The sequence below is a fragment of the Marmota flaviventris genome, chromosome 2 (assembly GCF_047511675.1).
Source record: "Marmota flaviventris isolate mMarFla1 chromosome 2, mMarFla1.hap1, whole genome shotgun sequence".
NCBI classification, from domain to species: Eukaryota; Metazoa; Chordata; class Mammalia; order Rodentia; family Sciuridae; genus Marmota; species Marmota flaviventris.
In genome coordinates, this window is record NC_092499.1 from 77293898 (window position 1) to 77309865 (window position 15968).

General features: G+C 38.9%; 1 protein-coding gene across 1 annotated transcript in view; it reads left to right on the forward strand.

Annotated features, from left to right (window-relative positions):
• Window positions 1-15968, forward strand: part of Gch1 (GTP cyclohydrolase 1) — a 50387-nt gene that overhangs the window by 17156 nt on the left and 17263 nt on the right. The window contains exon 2 of the mRNA XM_027929769.2: window positions 15107-15216. Coding sequence (XP_027785570.1) covers window positions 15107-15216 — 110 coding nt within the window. The remainder of the gene's footprint in view (window positions 1-15106; window positions 15217-15968) is intronic.

Here is a 15968-nt window from a genome sequence, read left to right on the forward strand (position 1 = left end):
TCTCTAAACTCTGGTCATTCGTTTTGTCTGCATTTATGCCTTCCCATTAATCCCTTGGTTAATCGTGCTCAAAAGTCCTGAATCATACCACCTGAATGTCTCCAGAATCTGACATCCATGTCTCTCACCTGATTACAGTGACCACTTCACTAGTTACCTTGCCTCCCAGCTTGCCCTGCTCCAGTCTGTCCGCACCAAAGTGCCTTTTCTGAATTCTAATAGGTTTCTTCCTTCTGCTGTCTTTCCTCACCAGGGATAAGAGATTTTGTTGTGTTGTAGCCTGTTACCTATGTGTTTTCTTATCTTCTAAAACCATTTTCCCACATAAGACAGTATAGTATTTAGTTTAGTTTCATTCATACACTGGTGTTGAGACCCAGGCAAAGTCCTTCCTGGGGCTGTCCTTGTGCAGTCTTTAGCCCATCTTGTCTGTTCACCTCCTTTTTTTTTTTTTTTTTAAAGAGAGAGAGAGAGAGAGAGAGAGAGAGAATTTTTAATATTTATTTTTTAGTTTTCGGCGGACACAACATCTTTGTTTGTATGTGGTGCTGAGGATCGAACCTGGGCCGCACGCATGCCAGGCGAGCGCGCTACCGCTTGAGCCACATCCCCAGCCCCTGTTCACCTCCTTTTTTAAAAACCTTTCTGGTGTGGGTTGCTAACCATGGGGAGCCCCCTGCCCACCTTCATTTACTGACAACTGTTTCTTAATCTAAAATTCTATGGAGAAGCACCCAGGGTTAGGTGAGGAATTGGCTGTTGCTGAATTCTGGGCTGAATTCTTTTGAGGTTTGTTTAGTCCAGCTGTTTCAGCTTTCCCAAGAGCACATGATTCTTGCTGTGAAGCATGATTTAAAAAAAAAAAAATTAGTACATTTTAATGATACAAAACGGGTTTCAATGTGGCATATTCATAATTGCATACAACATAATTTTATTATATCCATCCTCCCACATGATGTATTTCATGTCATAAGTATTTATTTTTATTTGTTCTAAGTAGGAATCAAAGCCATTAAAATCATCTCAAACAAGGAAGCTGTCACTAAGATAGATTAAAATGCATTTATACCTATGTAATTCATGGACTTGTGTTAAGATGTTCATTAACAATGATTTAGGGCTATCCATGCTGCAGTTCAATGGAGAGGCTGTTACTCAGTGAGGACTCTGTCTCGTAGTTTATGGCAGAGCTGCTGTAGATCATACCTCTCTAAATGTCCACCACCCTTCAAAATGTAAGAGCTCCCATTAATGCCTGGGCATCAATGGTGGTATGCCACTCTGATCACCCATCAGAACTAATTGGCCTTTCAGCTGCAGGAGCTAGCCGATAGCCTCCAGCTGTTAGTTCCTTCTGTGGAGGGCTTGCTTACTCCATGCTATTTTTCATTCATGTTAGTGTCTCTTTCTTCCTTTCTATTCCTTTCCACCATGATTAACTGGCCTTTTGAAGGATGGGGCCCTTTACAAGTGAGGTGCAAATCATCCAGTTTCACAATGTGTTGGAAATTCTGTTGATACAATCCTAAGATGTGTGGTGTTTCTGAAACTGGTGTTTTAGTATGTCAACAAAAATACATCCTGCTATCAAGGGAAGAACTAGCCTGGGCTAGTCATAGCATCCCTGCTAATTTGTTTATTGTTTGTTTATTTATTTAGGTACTAGGATTGAATCCAGGGGTGCTCTACCACTGAGCTACATCCCCTAACCCTTTTTATTTTGTATTTTGAGATAGGCTTTCACTAAGTTGCTCAGGCTGGGCTTAACTTTGGGATCCTTCAATGTGTGTCATCATGCGCAGCCTTCTGCAAACTGGTTTATGACCCTAGACAAGTTATCTGGTCTGCTGTGCAGGGAGAGGCCGTGAGACTGGTAATTAGTTGGATTGTCATGCTGAAGCTCCTTGCAGCACTGTGGGCCTCTCAGTATCATCTCATTGCTCACTCTGTTGATTCCTCATAGCTGATGGGGGACCCAGTAAGCACCTCAGAATACTTTCAATGCTAGGGGTGTGTGTTATAGTTTGGATATTAGGTATCCCCCAAAACTCCTGCTAATGCAAGGATATTCAGAGGTGAAATGATTGGATTGTAAGAGCTGTAACTTAATCAGTCCATCCTAATTTGAATAGACTGACTGGGTGGTAACTGTAGGTAAATAGGGCATTGCTAGAAGTGGTGGGTCATTGGGAACATGTCCCGGAAGGGTGCATCTTTTCTGTGGTCCCTTCTCCCTCTCTCTCTGCTTCTTGACACCACCATGAGCTAAGCAGCTTTCCTCTGCTATGCCCTTCCCTCATGATATGCTGCCTCACCTTGGACCCAGAGCAGTGGAGTTGGCCATCTATGGACTGAGACCTTTGAAACTGTAAGCCCCAAATAAACTTTTCCTCCTATAAGTGGATGTTCAGTGTTTTGGTCATAACAACACAAAATCTAACTAAAACAGTATGGTTTTCCCTTGAAACATGCATACTTAATGGTTTCTGATAACAGATCTCTTTTTTTCTTGTGATGCAGTGTTTTTTTTTTTTAGTTGTAGATGGACATGATACCTTTATTTTATTTGTTGTGTGGTTCTGAGGATTGAACCCAGTGTCTCATACATGCTAGGCAAGCACTGTACCCCTGAGCCACAATCCCAGCTCCCAGAGGTTTTGAAAAGTTCCCTCATCTGTGTGTTCTTCATGGTCTGTGTACTTGTAACCCATAGCCCCTTTGATTAGATGAAGTCTTTAAGGACTCTCCACCCTTGACAGAAGTGTTGGGGTTGCCTCTACCAGGGAAAAACCAATTGCTAGTTTTACTATCATGTAAAATTTTAGTTTGTTAGGCTGGGGTTGTAGCTCAGTAGTAGAGTGCTTGCCTAGCACATGTAGGCACTGGGTTCAATCCTCAGCACCACATAAAACTAAAGGTTTTATGTCCATCTCCAACTAAAAAAATACTTTTAAAAAAGATTTTATTATTATTATTATTTTTAACAAGGACTTCATATCAACTAGAAAAGCAGTTTCTCAGTTAGTTGGGAGAACAAGAAAACTAATATTTTAGGATCATGCTTTCTAAAAATTTATTCCTTTATTATAAGATTTCCAAACACAAAAGTAGACAAAATTATATAGTGGACATCTATATACCTATATTCAAAATTAGCTTCCTGCCATATTGGCATACTCTATTCTTTTACTGATAATAAATCAAAGACCTGTATTAAGAGGTAAAATGGCAGGTCAGGGATGGTGGCACATATCTGTAATACCAGCAGTTTGGGAGGTTGAAGCAGGAGTATTCCAAGTTTGAGGCCACCCTGGAAAATTTAGCAAGAACCTGTCTCAAAATAGGACTGAGGAAGTATCTCATTGATAGAGATACTTGGGTTCAATCCCTGGGAATCACTTCCCCACTACCACCAAAAAAAAAAAAAAAAAAAGAATATATCACCTTGAAAACAGTTTTTCTTCTTAACCACTTACTCCATCCTTATTAAAATTAATTGTTAATTCCCTCATATCATCGAATTCCTACTCTATATTCACATTTCTTCAGTGGTCCCAAACATCTTTTAATGATTTTTTTTTTTTAAACTGGGAGCCACTAGAGGTCCATACATTTGCCCCTACCCCATAACACTGCCTTACAGAGATGCTTGTTGTCCTGAAAGATAATCCACCTTTGTGATTTGATCATTGTTTTTTTTTAAAATTTAATTTGTTTCTCTATTGCCCATATTCTTGGAAAATGTAATTTAGGTCTCAAGACTTGATTAAATTCAGGTAAAATGTTTATAGTAGGAATTTTGTATACTTCATATGATTGTTTTTACAGTATAAATTTCTCTAGAGAACTTCCTTTAAAAAAAAAAAAGGCTTTTTATTAGTTTGAAGATTTAATGGGATTCTCCTTTTCCCTGAAACTGTTCCAGTTTGATTTTAAAAAGTAAAGGTCAAAGTAGCATTAAATTACTGATTTTTTTCTTTATAGAAACCAAATAAGTAGTTGATAAAATAGAATTTTGTGACTAATGCACACTAACTCTGGGCTCCAGCAGTCTCTGGGTATTAGGTTGCCCTTTCTGATCTGCTCTCCCGAGCTGACAGGTAGCTTTGACCCGTTCTTTGTCTTTAACCTAGTAACTTATTTTATGGTACTGTACATTGACCCCAAGGGTACCTGTGAGCCACATCCCCAGCCCTTTTTATTTTTTTTATTTTGAGATAGGGTCTTGCTAAGTTGCGGAAGCTGGCCCCAAACAGGATCCTCTTGCCTCAGTCTCCTGAGTCACTGGGATTACAGGTGTGCACCACCATGCCTGGTTACCTTTCTTTTTAAAAGTTAGATTTGCTCTCTTCATTTTCTTTGCTAGCATTGGCCATAGGCTTTGTAGCCTCATGGCTGAAACTGCAGAAAAACTAGTTTCGACTGCAGAAAAACCCCATTTAGGGGTCCTGCCTTTGGGTTCTCCCTATTCAGTTCATACTTTAGTAGGTCAGAGTAGAATTAGGTGGCTTGAGATCAGGGCTCTGGTCCAGAGTCAGAAAAAGAGGGCAAAAGTCAACTCTTGTTGGTTGACTAGTTGGCCAACAAGTTGGTTCTTCTTTAGTAAGTATTTAATGTTTAATTTTCTTCTTTCCTTTCGTCTCCTCATTTATTCATTCACAGGATCTTGCTATGTTGCTTAGGTTGGCTTCAAACTCCTGGGCTCAAGTGATCCTTCTGCCTTAGCCTTCCAAGTATTTGGGATTACAGGAGTGCACTCCCATACCCTGCAGCCTCCTGAAATCTTAAATCTTCAATACAACTCAATTTTGCCCTCATCCCACAAGTTTTTCTTTCTGTAAAGTATTACTTTTGTAGGTTAACTTTTACCATTCTCCAAATACTATTATACCCAGGCCTCTTATTTCCTCAGATCTCAAGTCTCTTGAGATCATGGTTTGATATATTTGTTTTTTTTTTTTTTTTTTGAATTTTTTAATATTTATTTTTTTAGTTTTCGGCGGACACAACATCTTTGTTTGTATGTGGTGCTGAGGATCTAACCCGTTCCGCACGCATGCCAGGCGAGCGCACTACCCCTTGAGCCACATCCCCAGCCCGGTTTGATATATTTGTATCTAGCTCAGGAACTATACAGACTTGATCATGTTATGATTTCAATTGAGTGGGCTGTAAAATCTGACTGATGTCTCAAGTGGCTGATTTTTCTAGAATGGGGCCACAGTGTTTTGATGTGAGGTTCTCCTTCCTTCCTCTTTCCTGGGAGCGTGTGGTCCTTTCTCCTTCAGGTAAAGTTGGCTCCAGCTTTCTATATCTCCCCCCTTTGTCCCTGCTCTCCCCAACCCTTTTCAGCTTCCCTAGAGCTTGTTCGACTTTTCCTCAGCTGTGTGCAGAGCTCACAGTGTCCACAGGAATCATCACTCTTTGACTTGGTGGCTGCAGTGAGGGTTCATGATGAGAAATTGCTCCCAGTTCAGCCTTGCTGAAACAGCAAATGAGGCCCGGCAGTGGGGTGGTTTTTCAGTCCTCAAAGTCCTGCGCTTCTACCCCGAACTGATCATCAGAATTTCTTGGGTTTTTAAAAGACATAATCCTGGGTTCTTATCCATACTCAGTGAATCAGATTTTCTTACTGTGTCTTGGGAAGCTGTATTTTCCAAAGATCTGTGTGATTGGCCATATTGGGAACTGCTGTTCCGAAGGATGGTCCTTATTCCGTAATCATTTGTCACTAATGATGGTGGCTTGCACACTCTGCTGGTCCCTTCTTGGATAGAATTCTCCTTGGTTCCGTAATGCCCACTTTAAGAAATCCCCTGGCAGCAGTGAACGCAGTGTGGTAAGAGACGAGCCTGCTAGAGGCTTTTTAAAGTAAATGGATAGTTTATCGGATTGGTGTGTTCTTTCTTTAGAACTGCTGTGAACCAGACCTTGTTATCACCATCTGTTTTGTAAATTCTGTTTTCGGCTTAACAGCTGGATTGTGAAAGTCTACAAAATTATCCAATTAAAAAACTAAATTTGGCAAGTATGTGCTTTTGTTTAAAAAAAAAAAAAAGGCTCCTTGAATACACTTTGTTTTCTTAGCATGTAATGCTCTAATCTTGATCTACCAGAAATATTTACAGTAGTTAACTGAGAGTAGAGTGAGAGTTCTTATTTTAAGAGTTCATAATATACGGGATTGACAACCTTCAATTTTATTCAAGAATAAATCAAAATAGTTTAAAATAAGTGCTTTTTTTCCTACCTTAGTACAGAAAGCCTCTGGCTACTGTGATGCCCATCTCCAGGATGACCAGTAGAGCAGGAGGGTAACATTAATAGTTTGACATTTATTTCCACACCCCCAGAGTTATTAAACCAGGAACCCCGGAGCCATTCTTTTACCTGTGAAGCTGTTGAAAACCCAGCTAACACAATCTGCACAAATCTTGCACTAGAACATGGGTCTGTGGATTCTTTTTGTTCCTTCTACTTCACCATTCTGTAACTGGAACCACTGTACAAGTCAGGTTCCTTTAAGACCACTTAAATAATTAAATGTGGGTGGAGAGATTATGCTTTCATGTTCTTATTTTAGTATTTCTTTATCTTGAAATAAAAGTACAATGAACATTATTGCTGTAATCAGGAACAGTGTTACTGAGCAAGATATGTAACTTCATATGTAGAAACTAGATCTCTCTCCAGTGATGTGCTCATGATGGGTGCCAGAGAGAATGGGAATAGTTCACCAGTACTGTATTTGTTGAGTGAAAACATGTATGTTGTACTCTTTTTAGGGCACCAAATAGCATCTGTGTCAATTGCCTTGGCTTTCTTTTAATAGCTTAAAAGAAACATGAGTTTATTTCCGTTAAGGACAGTAGGAATGAAAATTTCCAAAATAACCAAACTTTTACTGTCTCTGCAATGTACTGGATCTTTTCTGCTAACAAATTTGCAGTTTATGAAATAGCTTCAAAGATCGAATCAAAGCTGTGCGGCAGCCCTGCCTTCTCTGGCAGATGGTGTAACCAGTTGTCTACAGTCCTCTTAGTTTCCTCCATTATGTCCATGTGTGGAATGTTTGGGTTCATGGTTATTTTGGCCCAGTTTTACAAATGTTAGCTCTGTCTTTTAAGTGCAAGAAGCTGTGAGTATTGGAAGGTCTAACAAGAAGTGCACTGTCATGATGGAAATGAAAGCAGAGATGGTGATTTTTTTTTTCCCTCTTCAAATTTGTTTTGACACTGCTTTTCTTACAGAACAAATTTTTCAAACAGGAGGCAGAAAGCAAAATGTTTTGATGCCAAAGAGTTGAGGTCTTTAAATTGCAGAGCATGGTTTAGGGAGTTGTTCTTCAATTTTTTTATTTTTAATTTTTTGCCATTTTACAGCTTTATTTGAAAATCAGAGGTTCTCATCCAAATTGACTGTAGATTTTTTTGAAAGTGGTGAAAGGAACGTAGGTGACTGAAGTATAGAGAGAGCTTGTATGGCGGATCTTCATTCTTGTTGCATTTTCTGGACAACTATACAGATATGGTACAGGACTTTCCTTATTCCTTAGGCCCAGACTACTCCTGAACCTGGTGTCATTGTGCATATCTGAGGTCCCCATTCCTTCATGGCAAATTTCTGGATCTCTTGAGTGTCTGAAGGGCATGCTGTGTGTGCGTGTGTTCCTAGGGATTGAATCCAGGGGCACGTACCACTGAGCTACATCCCCAGCTCTTTAGTTTTTATTTTGAGTCAGGGTCTTGCTAGGTTGCAGAACCTGGCCTCAAACTTGGATCCTCCTGCCTCAATGTACATGTCAGGTTCCTTTAAGACCACTTAAATAATTGAGTGTGGATGGAGAGATTGTGCTTTCATGTTCTTATATCATCAATTCAATGTCCTGAGTTTCTGGGATTATAGGTGTGTACCACTGTCCTTGGTTTAAGGAACATATTTTTTAACTTTAATTTTTGACAGTGCTAGGAATTTCACATGGTAGCCAAGTGTTCTCTCACAGACCTATATTCTTAGCCCCAAGGGACACGCTTTTTGATGCTCTCTCCATGGACATATTTATGAATGTTGCTGGTATGGTCCTTCTTACTACTCTTCTTTTGTGGAAGCCATTCTTCAGGGTCCACGTTGGAAAAAGAAGAGTGAAAAGGATTTGGAGGAGGGTTTGAAGCAGTTTGCAACACTGTAAGAAGCAGGCAGGTATTTACCCTCTGTCCCCCCATCTGTCACCCTCAGCTCCAAGGTATCAGCTTATTTTTTTTTTCTTTTAATATTTTTAGCTGTGAATAGAAATAGTATCTTTATTTTATTTTATTCTTTTAATGTGGTGCTGAGAATTGAACCCAGTGCCTCACACATGCTGGCAAGTGCTCTACTACTGAGCTACAACCCCAACCCTTATTTTTTATTTTTAAAGGGGGCAGGGAGAAGGATCAGTATATATGTAAACACCATAATTTAAAAAAAACCCCTATATTTATAAAATGTCCCAAATAGGTAAGACAAACTACGAAAAACTAGTTTAGCCAAAATACCTTCAATTTCTTTCTCTCTCTTTCCTTCCTTCCAGTGCTGGGGATTGAACCCAGGGCCTTGTGCATCCTAGGCAAGCACTCTACCACTGAGCTAAACCCCCAAACAGTGCATCCAAAGTCTGAACAAATCTTAATATTTTACTGTAATTGCTTCTAAAAAAGAAAGATATTACTTTTTATTTCTGGATCCTTTAACTTCTGGCCACAGAGGTAACCACTGTCTTAAATTTAGTCTCTTACTTATTATGTCTATTATGCTTTCATTTTATATGCAATATATCCATTCAAATATGAATTATGCTGTATATATCCTTCTGCGTCATGCCTTTTCTTTTTTTTTAAAAAAAAAGAGAGAGAGAGAGAATTTTAATATTTATTTTTAGTTTTCAGCGGACATAGCATCCTTGTTCGTATGTGGTGCTGGGGATCGAACCCGGGCCGCACGCATGCCAGGCGAGCGCGCTACCGCTTGAGTCACATCCCCAGCCCTGCGTCATGCCTTTTCCATTAAACAATATTTCAGGAATTTATAAATGCAGTTCAAATTCACTCATTTCCACTCCTGGGTTGTATTTTATTGCAGCTCTACCCAAGCTGTGTAATCATTCTTCTGAGTGACAATTTTCTCAATTTTTGCTATTACCAATAAGGCTGCAGTGAAAATTCTTAGGTTCACTTGGTCACATGAGTGTCTTTGGAGTTCCTTTATTTTACAATCTATTTTAAGGAGTTGAATCACTGAATAAAAATGCATATGTTAATTGCATAGACATAGGAGATCTATGTTTAATTCCGGTTTTGTGCATGATGTTACAACTTTGTGGGAACTACTCCAAAGCCTTAAGATACAATAAGTACCTCTGACAGGTTATAACCCAATGGGGTTGGGAGACCTGAGAACAATGACCATGGTACCAAGAGGCACAGTGAAATGAGTGCTGTATCCTGGTAGGGGCAGCTCTGATATTATCTTGTACTAGGAGCATCTGGGACCGTGATTCACACCTTGCTCCACTGAATCAGGATAGAGATATCTTTGTTAGCTCCTTCAGCTGATTTAATTCTAGCCAAGAACAAAGAGGCCTTATGGCCTAGGTACTACCCCCTCTTCCCCCTTTCTGACTCATTCTCTTTAATTCTAAAACCAGTAAGCAGTCACTGTTCTCTTTCCTGCCCTTTAGGATGGATGCATTCAGTATAGCAAGCCATTTCCCATTGTCTTTGAATGCTGCTCTCCCAGCCAGACGAATCAAGAGTCAAATTCTGGCTTCTTCAGAGATTTCTGATTTTTGGTGCTGATCACCAAATATCCTAGACAATGTTAATTCTTATATCATTCAGTAAAAAGAAAAACTTAAAAAAAAAAAAAAAAAACACACCCAAACTCTATTGGATAGAAATTTCCTTTTAGGGGAGTCTTTTCCAGAAATTCCCTCTTCCCTTCCTCACTTTCCTTTCTTCTTGGCAGAAACAGGTCTGTGTTTATCCTTAGATATATATGTCTATGTATTTGAGTAGGAGCATTTTGGAGATGTGAAGATTCAGTGCAGTTTCATAAAACTTAAAATGCTTTAAATGGGGGCTCTCAGAGTGTGGTTCCCAGATCAGCAATACTAGGATCTTCTGGGAACCTTTTAGAAATGCAGATTCCCAGGCCCACCAGCCCTGCTGAAACAGAGACTCTGGGTATGAGGCCAGCAGTTTGTTTTAACACACCCACTGGAAGAGTCTAAGAAACCATGCTTCAGAGGTGCTTAGACCTTCTTTCAGAAAGGGCCCCCCCCCCCCAGCAGATTAACTCCCCGAGGGATAGTTGCTCAGCAGTGCTATTTGCTGCCATTGCTTCATTGTTACTGGCATGAGAAAGGTGTACCTTTAGACCGAGGTTGTGTGGTGGCCTTATAGACAAACCTGTAAATTTTGGAGGCTGCTTTGGTCTCCTTTGTGGTTATGACCAACAGTAGGAAATAGAATGCCGTAAATCCTCGTTTCCAGGGTTACCTTCTTGCTGCTGATAACAGGCAGGAAATTAAAACAATCTGTGATAGTGTTTTGTTCTTATTATCCACAGATGGTAGCTTTCAGATATGTTGGAGCAAAACACAAGTAAATATAGCTGGGAAACTTCATTATTGAAGAAAAGTGATTTGGCTAGGTCAAGTTTATAGTCTACATTCATTTTAATGAAATGGGATATAGGCAACATATTAGTATTTCATTACCACACAAAGAATTAAGCCATATGAGCTATGTTATTGGTGTAATGTACTTGAGTATGTAAACATTTAAAGGAGTTCAAAGACAAACAGCAAATTATATTCGGAGATGTCTCATTTCCACCCACATCTCTTCTCTCCTTTCTCATAGTTCTTAATTTTTAGTAGCTTTTTCATTTATCCTTGCGGTATTTTTTTTTTTTGTGTGTGTGTATGTGTGTGGAGGGGTGCTGGGGTTTGAACCCAGGGGTACTCTATCTACATCCCCAAAACTTTTTATTTTTTGAGACAGGATCTCTATAAGTTGCTGAGGCTGTCCTCAAACTTGGGTTCCTCCTGCTTCAGCCTCCCTAGTGTCTGGGATTACAGGTGTGCACCACTGTGCCTGGCCCATTGTTTCTTTTTGCAGATAAACACTTGTGTATATGTTTATTCTCTTTTTTCCACTTTACTTCACCCAATAGGTTAGGTACTGTATTATAATTGAAAAATTATTCTAAAATTGGCTTTATTAACATTCAGAAATATTCACCAGCTCTGCATGTACAAAGTGAATTTTGACAGTTCTGTCACCCAAAAAACAACTTTCTTCCTACCTTATTGCAGCCAAATCCTCTCTCTCATTTCTCTGGCCCATGGTGAGCCACCTGTTTGCTTTTTATCACTGCACTGTGGCCTTTCTTAGTTTCATGTGTTGTGCTAGGTGATTTTGACATTGTGCAAACATCACAGATTGTACTTACACAAACTAAGATGACTACATTACTAGAAGGTAGAATTTCATGGGACCTCCATTGTATATGTGATCTATCCTTGTTGATTATACTACGTGCATGACGGTCATCTTTTCTGTGTGCATGTGTGTACACATGTATCTATAAACATATATGGCTTATTTCACTTAGTTGATACTTTGGAGGTTCAAACATGTTATTATATGTTCATTGGTTCATTCTGTACTGCTCTGAGTAGTACTCCATTTTTTATACATTTCAGTTGATGGACATTGTCCTTTTCCTTTTTTTATTACTTAGTAATTATGAAGATAGCATAGAGTTTTCATATGCTCATCCCCCAGCTTCCCCAAGAAACATCTGGCATGAGTACAATTATTGACACTTGAGAAATTAATATGAGTACAATACTATTCACTAAACTACAGATTTTACTTGAATTTATTTCCATTGCATATAGTTATTTCTCTACTCTTCTTCAATTGATAGTTTCTCAGTTTTTCCTTTTCTTTCGTGACCTCTGCTTTTTTTTTTTTTTTTTTTCCCCTATAAACTGGGGATTGAATCCAGGGGATGCTCTACCACTGAGTTGTATCCACAGCTCTTTTTATTTTTTGAGACAGGGTCTTACTAAGTTGCCCAGATTGGCCTGGGACCTATGATCCTCTTGCCTCAGCCTCCTGGGTAGCTCTGATGATTGATTGTACTACAGTTTTAAATTTTGAGGAAGGCTACCACAGAGGCCATGTGCCCTTCTCATTATATCAAATCTGGAGCTATACAATACCATTATGTCTTTTTTTTTGGTGGGGGGAGGGTACCAGAGATTGAACTCAGGGGCACTTGACCACTGAGCCACATCCCCAGCCCTATTTTGTATTTTATTTAGAGACAGGGTCTCACTGAGTTGCTTAGCACCTCACTATTGCTGAGGCTGGCTTTGAACTCGAGATCCTCCTGTCTCGGCCTCCCTAGCTGCTGGGATTACAGGTGTGTGCCACTGCATCCAACTTATTATGTCTTATTGCTGGCAAAGTTAACCTTGATCACTTAGTTCAGGTAGCATTGTCCAGACTTTTCCACTGTAAAGTTACTACTGTTCATTTCCTGTATTCTGTTATAAGCAACTTATTGCTTTTTAACTTCTGATATTTATCAGTGTACATCCATGTGTCCCACACATAGCTTAGCAGTTCTGTCTGTCTTTTATTACCGGGGATTGAACTCAGGGCCACTTAATTATTGAGCCACATCCCCAGCCCATTTTGTATTTTATTTAGAGACAGGATCTTGCTAAATTGCTCAGGGCCTCCTCACTATTGCTGAAGCTGCTTTGAACTTTTGATTCTCCTACCTCAGCTTTCGAGCAGCTGGGATTACATGGTGTGCACCACCATGTCTAGCTGCCAGTCTTCATTAAAAGAGTAGTAACTACCACATCTCTTACTTAGCTGTGAACACATTTAATCCTGACGATACCTCTGAAAGATCTGCTCTTATTCATGCCTGTTTTACTGCCAAGAAGAGTAAGGCATCAAATGCCTTGCCCAAGGTCCAACAGCTAGCAAGTGAAGATCTTCACTTAGCCTAGCTGGAAGGCTGGCTTTAATATACACCATATGGTTGTCATCAGAGCTTACAATGGGGAATTTCTTTGCCAGAGAAAATGAATGTGTCTGACATTAGATGATGATTCTCTTCAAGAAATAATTTTTTATTTGTTTTTACTTTCAGGGATATTTCTTTTGTGACTAAAGATTTTAGGAAGTTATACATGGCAATAACATTATGTTAAACTCTTGGAGAAATCCAAGATGCTTCTCGGAACACTAAGGGGCTATTTTTGGACTCCTTTCAGAAATATGACTAAAGATTAGGACAGAATATTCAGTATAGAAAAACTGCTTTTGGAGAAGGAATATTTACTTAACGAAGGACTTTGAGCTTTTTCCTCCCTGGAGTTTATTAGCCACTTCGAACAGGAGTGTCTGTGGGTGTTTAAAGCCCACACATTCACTTTCATGGACCACGCTAATGACTTTCCCTGCCACACACTCTAGTGCATTTCTGAATAGCCTGACTCAGGGGATGATAACTGGTTTACATGATGACTCAGTATCTGTGAGCCCCTATTCTAGGAGCAGCTGAACCATTGAAGGTCAGGAGTGTGGGTGGACGTTTGCCCATCTTCCCTGTGACTCACTTGGCAGCCTGCCTGAGGGAAAGTGGTGGCTGTAGGTGGCTGTAGGCTGTATTCACCTCCTCCCTTCTGTCTAATTGTACTATGTAGCGTGGGTATCCCCCAAAGCCTTGAAACCGTACAACTAGGCATCAGTGCCTAGATGTCAGTGCCGTTTTCATAAAGTATATGTTTACTTTATAAAAGTGAGACGATAACGGTCCTTCTTTTAGCTTCTTTTCTCAGTTGATGATAGAGCCGAGGAATTTTCCATATTACAGGCATTCGCCTACACCATCAATCAGGTACCTATACCATTATCAAAACCAGGGTGGTACTGCAGTGGTGAGGATGGTGGCTTGTATCCCTTTGTCCCTCTTCAGCATCCAGGACAGGATGTTCTTACTGTCACAGAATGGTGGAGAGCTCAAAGGTCCCTTGAGCATCCCCTAGGTAACCTTCTGTTTTGCAGATGAGATAGTGAGGCTCACTTGGTGCAGTATTTAAAAATAAAAACGGTTTTTAAATGTCTGCAGTATGCTTGGCCACCTGTGCCAGGTTCACAGTTTATCACTCATCCCTAAAGCCTCCCCAGAGAGGCACAGGCACACAAACCGTAAGATCTATTTCCTAAGAAAGGTGACCATTAGAATTAGTCTTATACTCATCTACAGTAACTGGAAGACTTTAGAAATATAAAAATTATTTCAGGAATTGGTAATAGCAGTCAGGTTTACAAGCGTGTGGTTCTGGCCTTAGAAGTCAGAAGGCTAAAGATTCGTCTTTACCTCATGATTTTCTACCTATCCATTATAGAGGAAATATTAAGTATAAAAAAGGTAAAAAAAAAAAAAAAAGAGTGAAAGTGACCCATTTCTACACAAGAAAATAGCCACTTTGATTTTATTTGGCATAATTTCTCCCTCCCTCCTTTCCTCATTTCTCCCTCCCTCCTTTTTTTCTCATACTACAGATAAATTTGCAATTCTGCAGTTCTTATGTAACATTGTATTAATGATTTTTAAATATCATTTACAGAGAAAGACTTTGGTAATTTGATACAATTAACTGGTTTTAATTTGTATGTCCTTAATGTTTTAGTGAGGATAACATACTTTTTAGCCCATTTTGATCCACATTGCAGGTGAGGATCACCTATAAAAACTTAAATATAGATTATAACATATATACTATATTTATATAATATATTATGATAACATAATAATTATAATAATAATATTAATTAACATAACATGTTCTGGGTTACATTTCTAACCTATTTTTAATGTACCCATGTCAGTTTCATTGAAATATTCACAGAATTGAATACTTGGGGCTTAATTTATATTTACTGTCTTTTTGTATTGATCATGGTGGCTTTTCTATTTTGTGCTTTTCTGTGGAATTGTAAGCATTACTAAGGCAAGTTTCTGATTTCAGATGTCCTGAACGATGCTATATTTGATGAAGATCATGATGAGATGGTGATTGTGAAGGACATAGATATGTTTTCCATGTGTGAACATCATCTAGTTCCATTTGTGGGAAAGGTAAGGTTTTCCTTATTTCCTGACATTTTTAAAAGCCTAATGAAAGTTTTAAAATTATGATATTATATTTAAAATTGTCAGTTGCTAATTCTTCATATCCTAGATATTTATAGTTACACATAAATGTTTACTCTTTATCAAGCTGATTGATATAATAACCTGAAATTAAAAACAAAGTAGCAGCTGGCCCTCAGGCCAAATTTTATATTAAATACCATGTTAATAGGTGAAGAGAATGAGGTTAAAGCAGCAGCATCTTTTTTTCTTGGTAGATGCTGCAGGCTCTGAAAACCTTTGCCCTTTATGTTGACTGAATATTCTTTGATCCAGGATATGCCTGATATATGGCATGATATGAGCAGTAGTGATTACAGAATTTCCAGGGACAGAAGTTATGGGATTAGTGGCTTTAATTTATTCCAACCCTTTCTATAAAAAAAAATAAATCTAAATGTCAGCTAGATGATATATCACCTAGTTTGTTGCAGTTAAAAATAAATTTGATGTGAGGCTAAGGCAGAAGAATTGCAAGTTCGACTCAAAAAACTTAACATCAAACAAAAACAAAACAAATAACCCAGTCAATAAGTGGGCAAGGAACTGAACCTGCATTTCAAAGAAGAAGAAATATGAATGGTCAACAAATATATGAAAAAATGGTTAACATCTCTAGCAATTACAGAAATTCAAATTGAAACTACACTGAGATTCCATCTCACTTCAGTCACAATGGCCATTATCAAGAATACAAG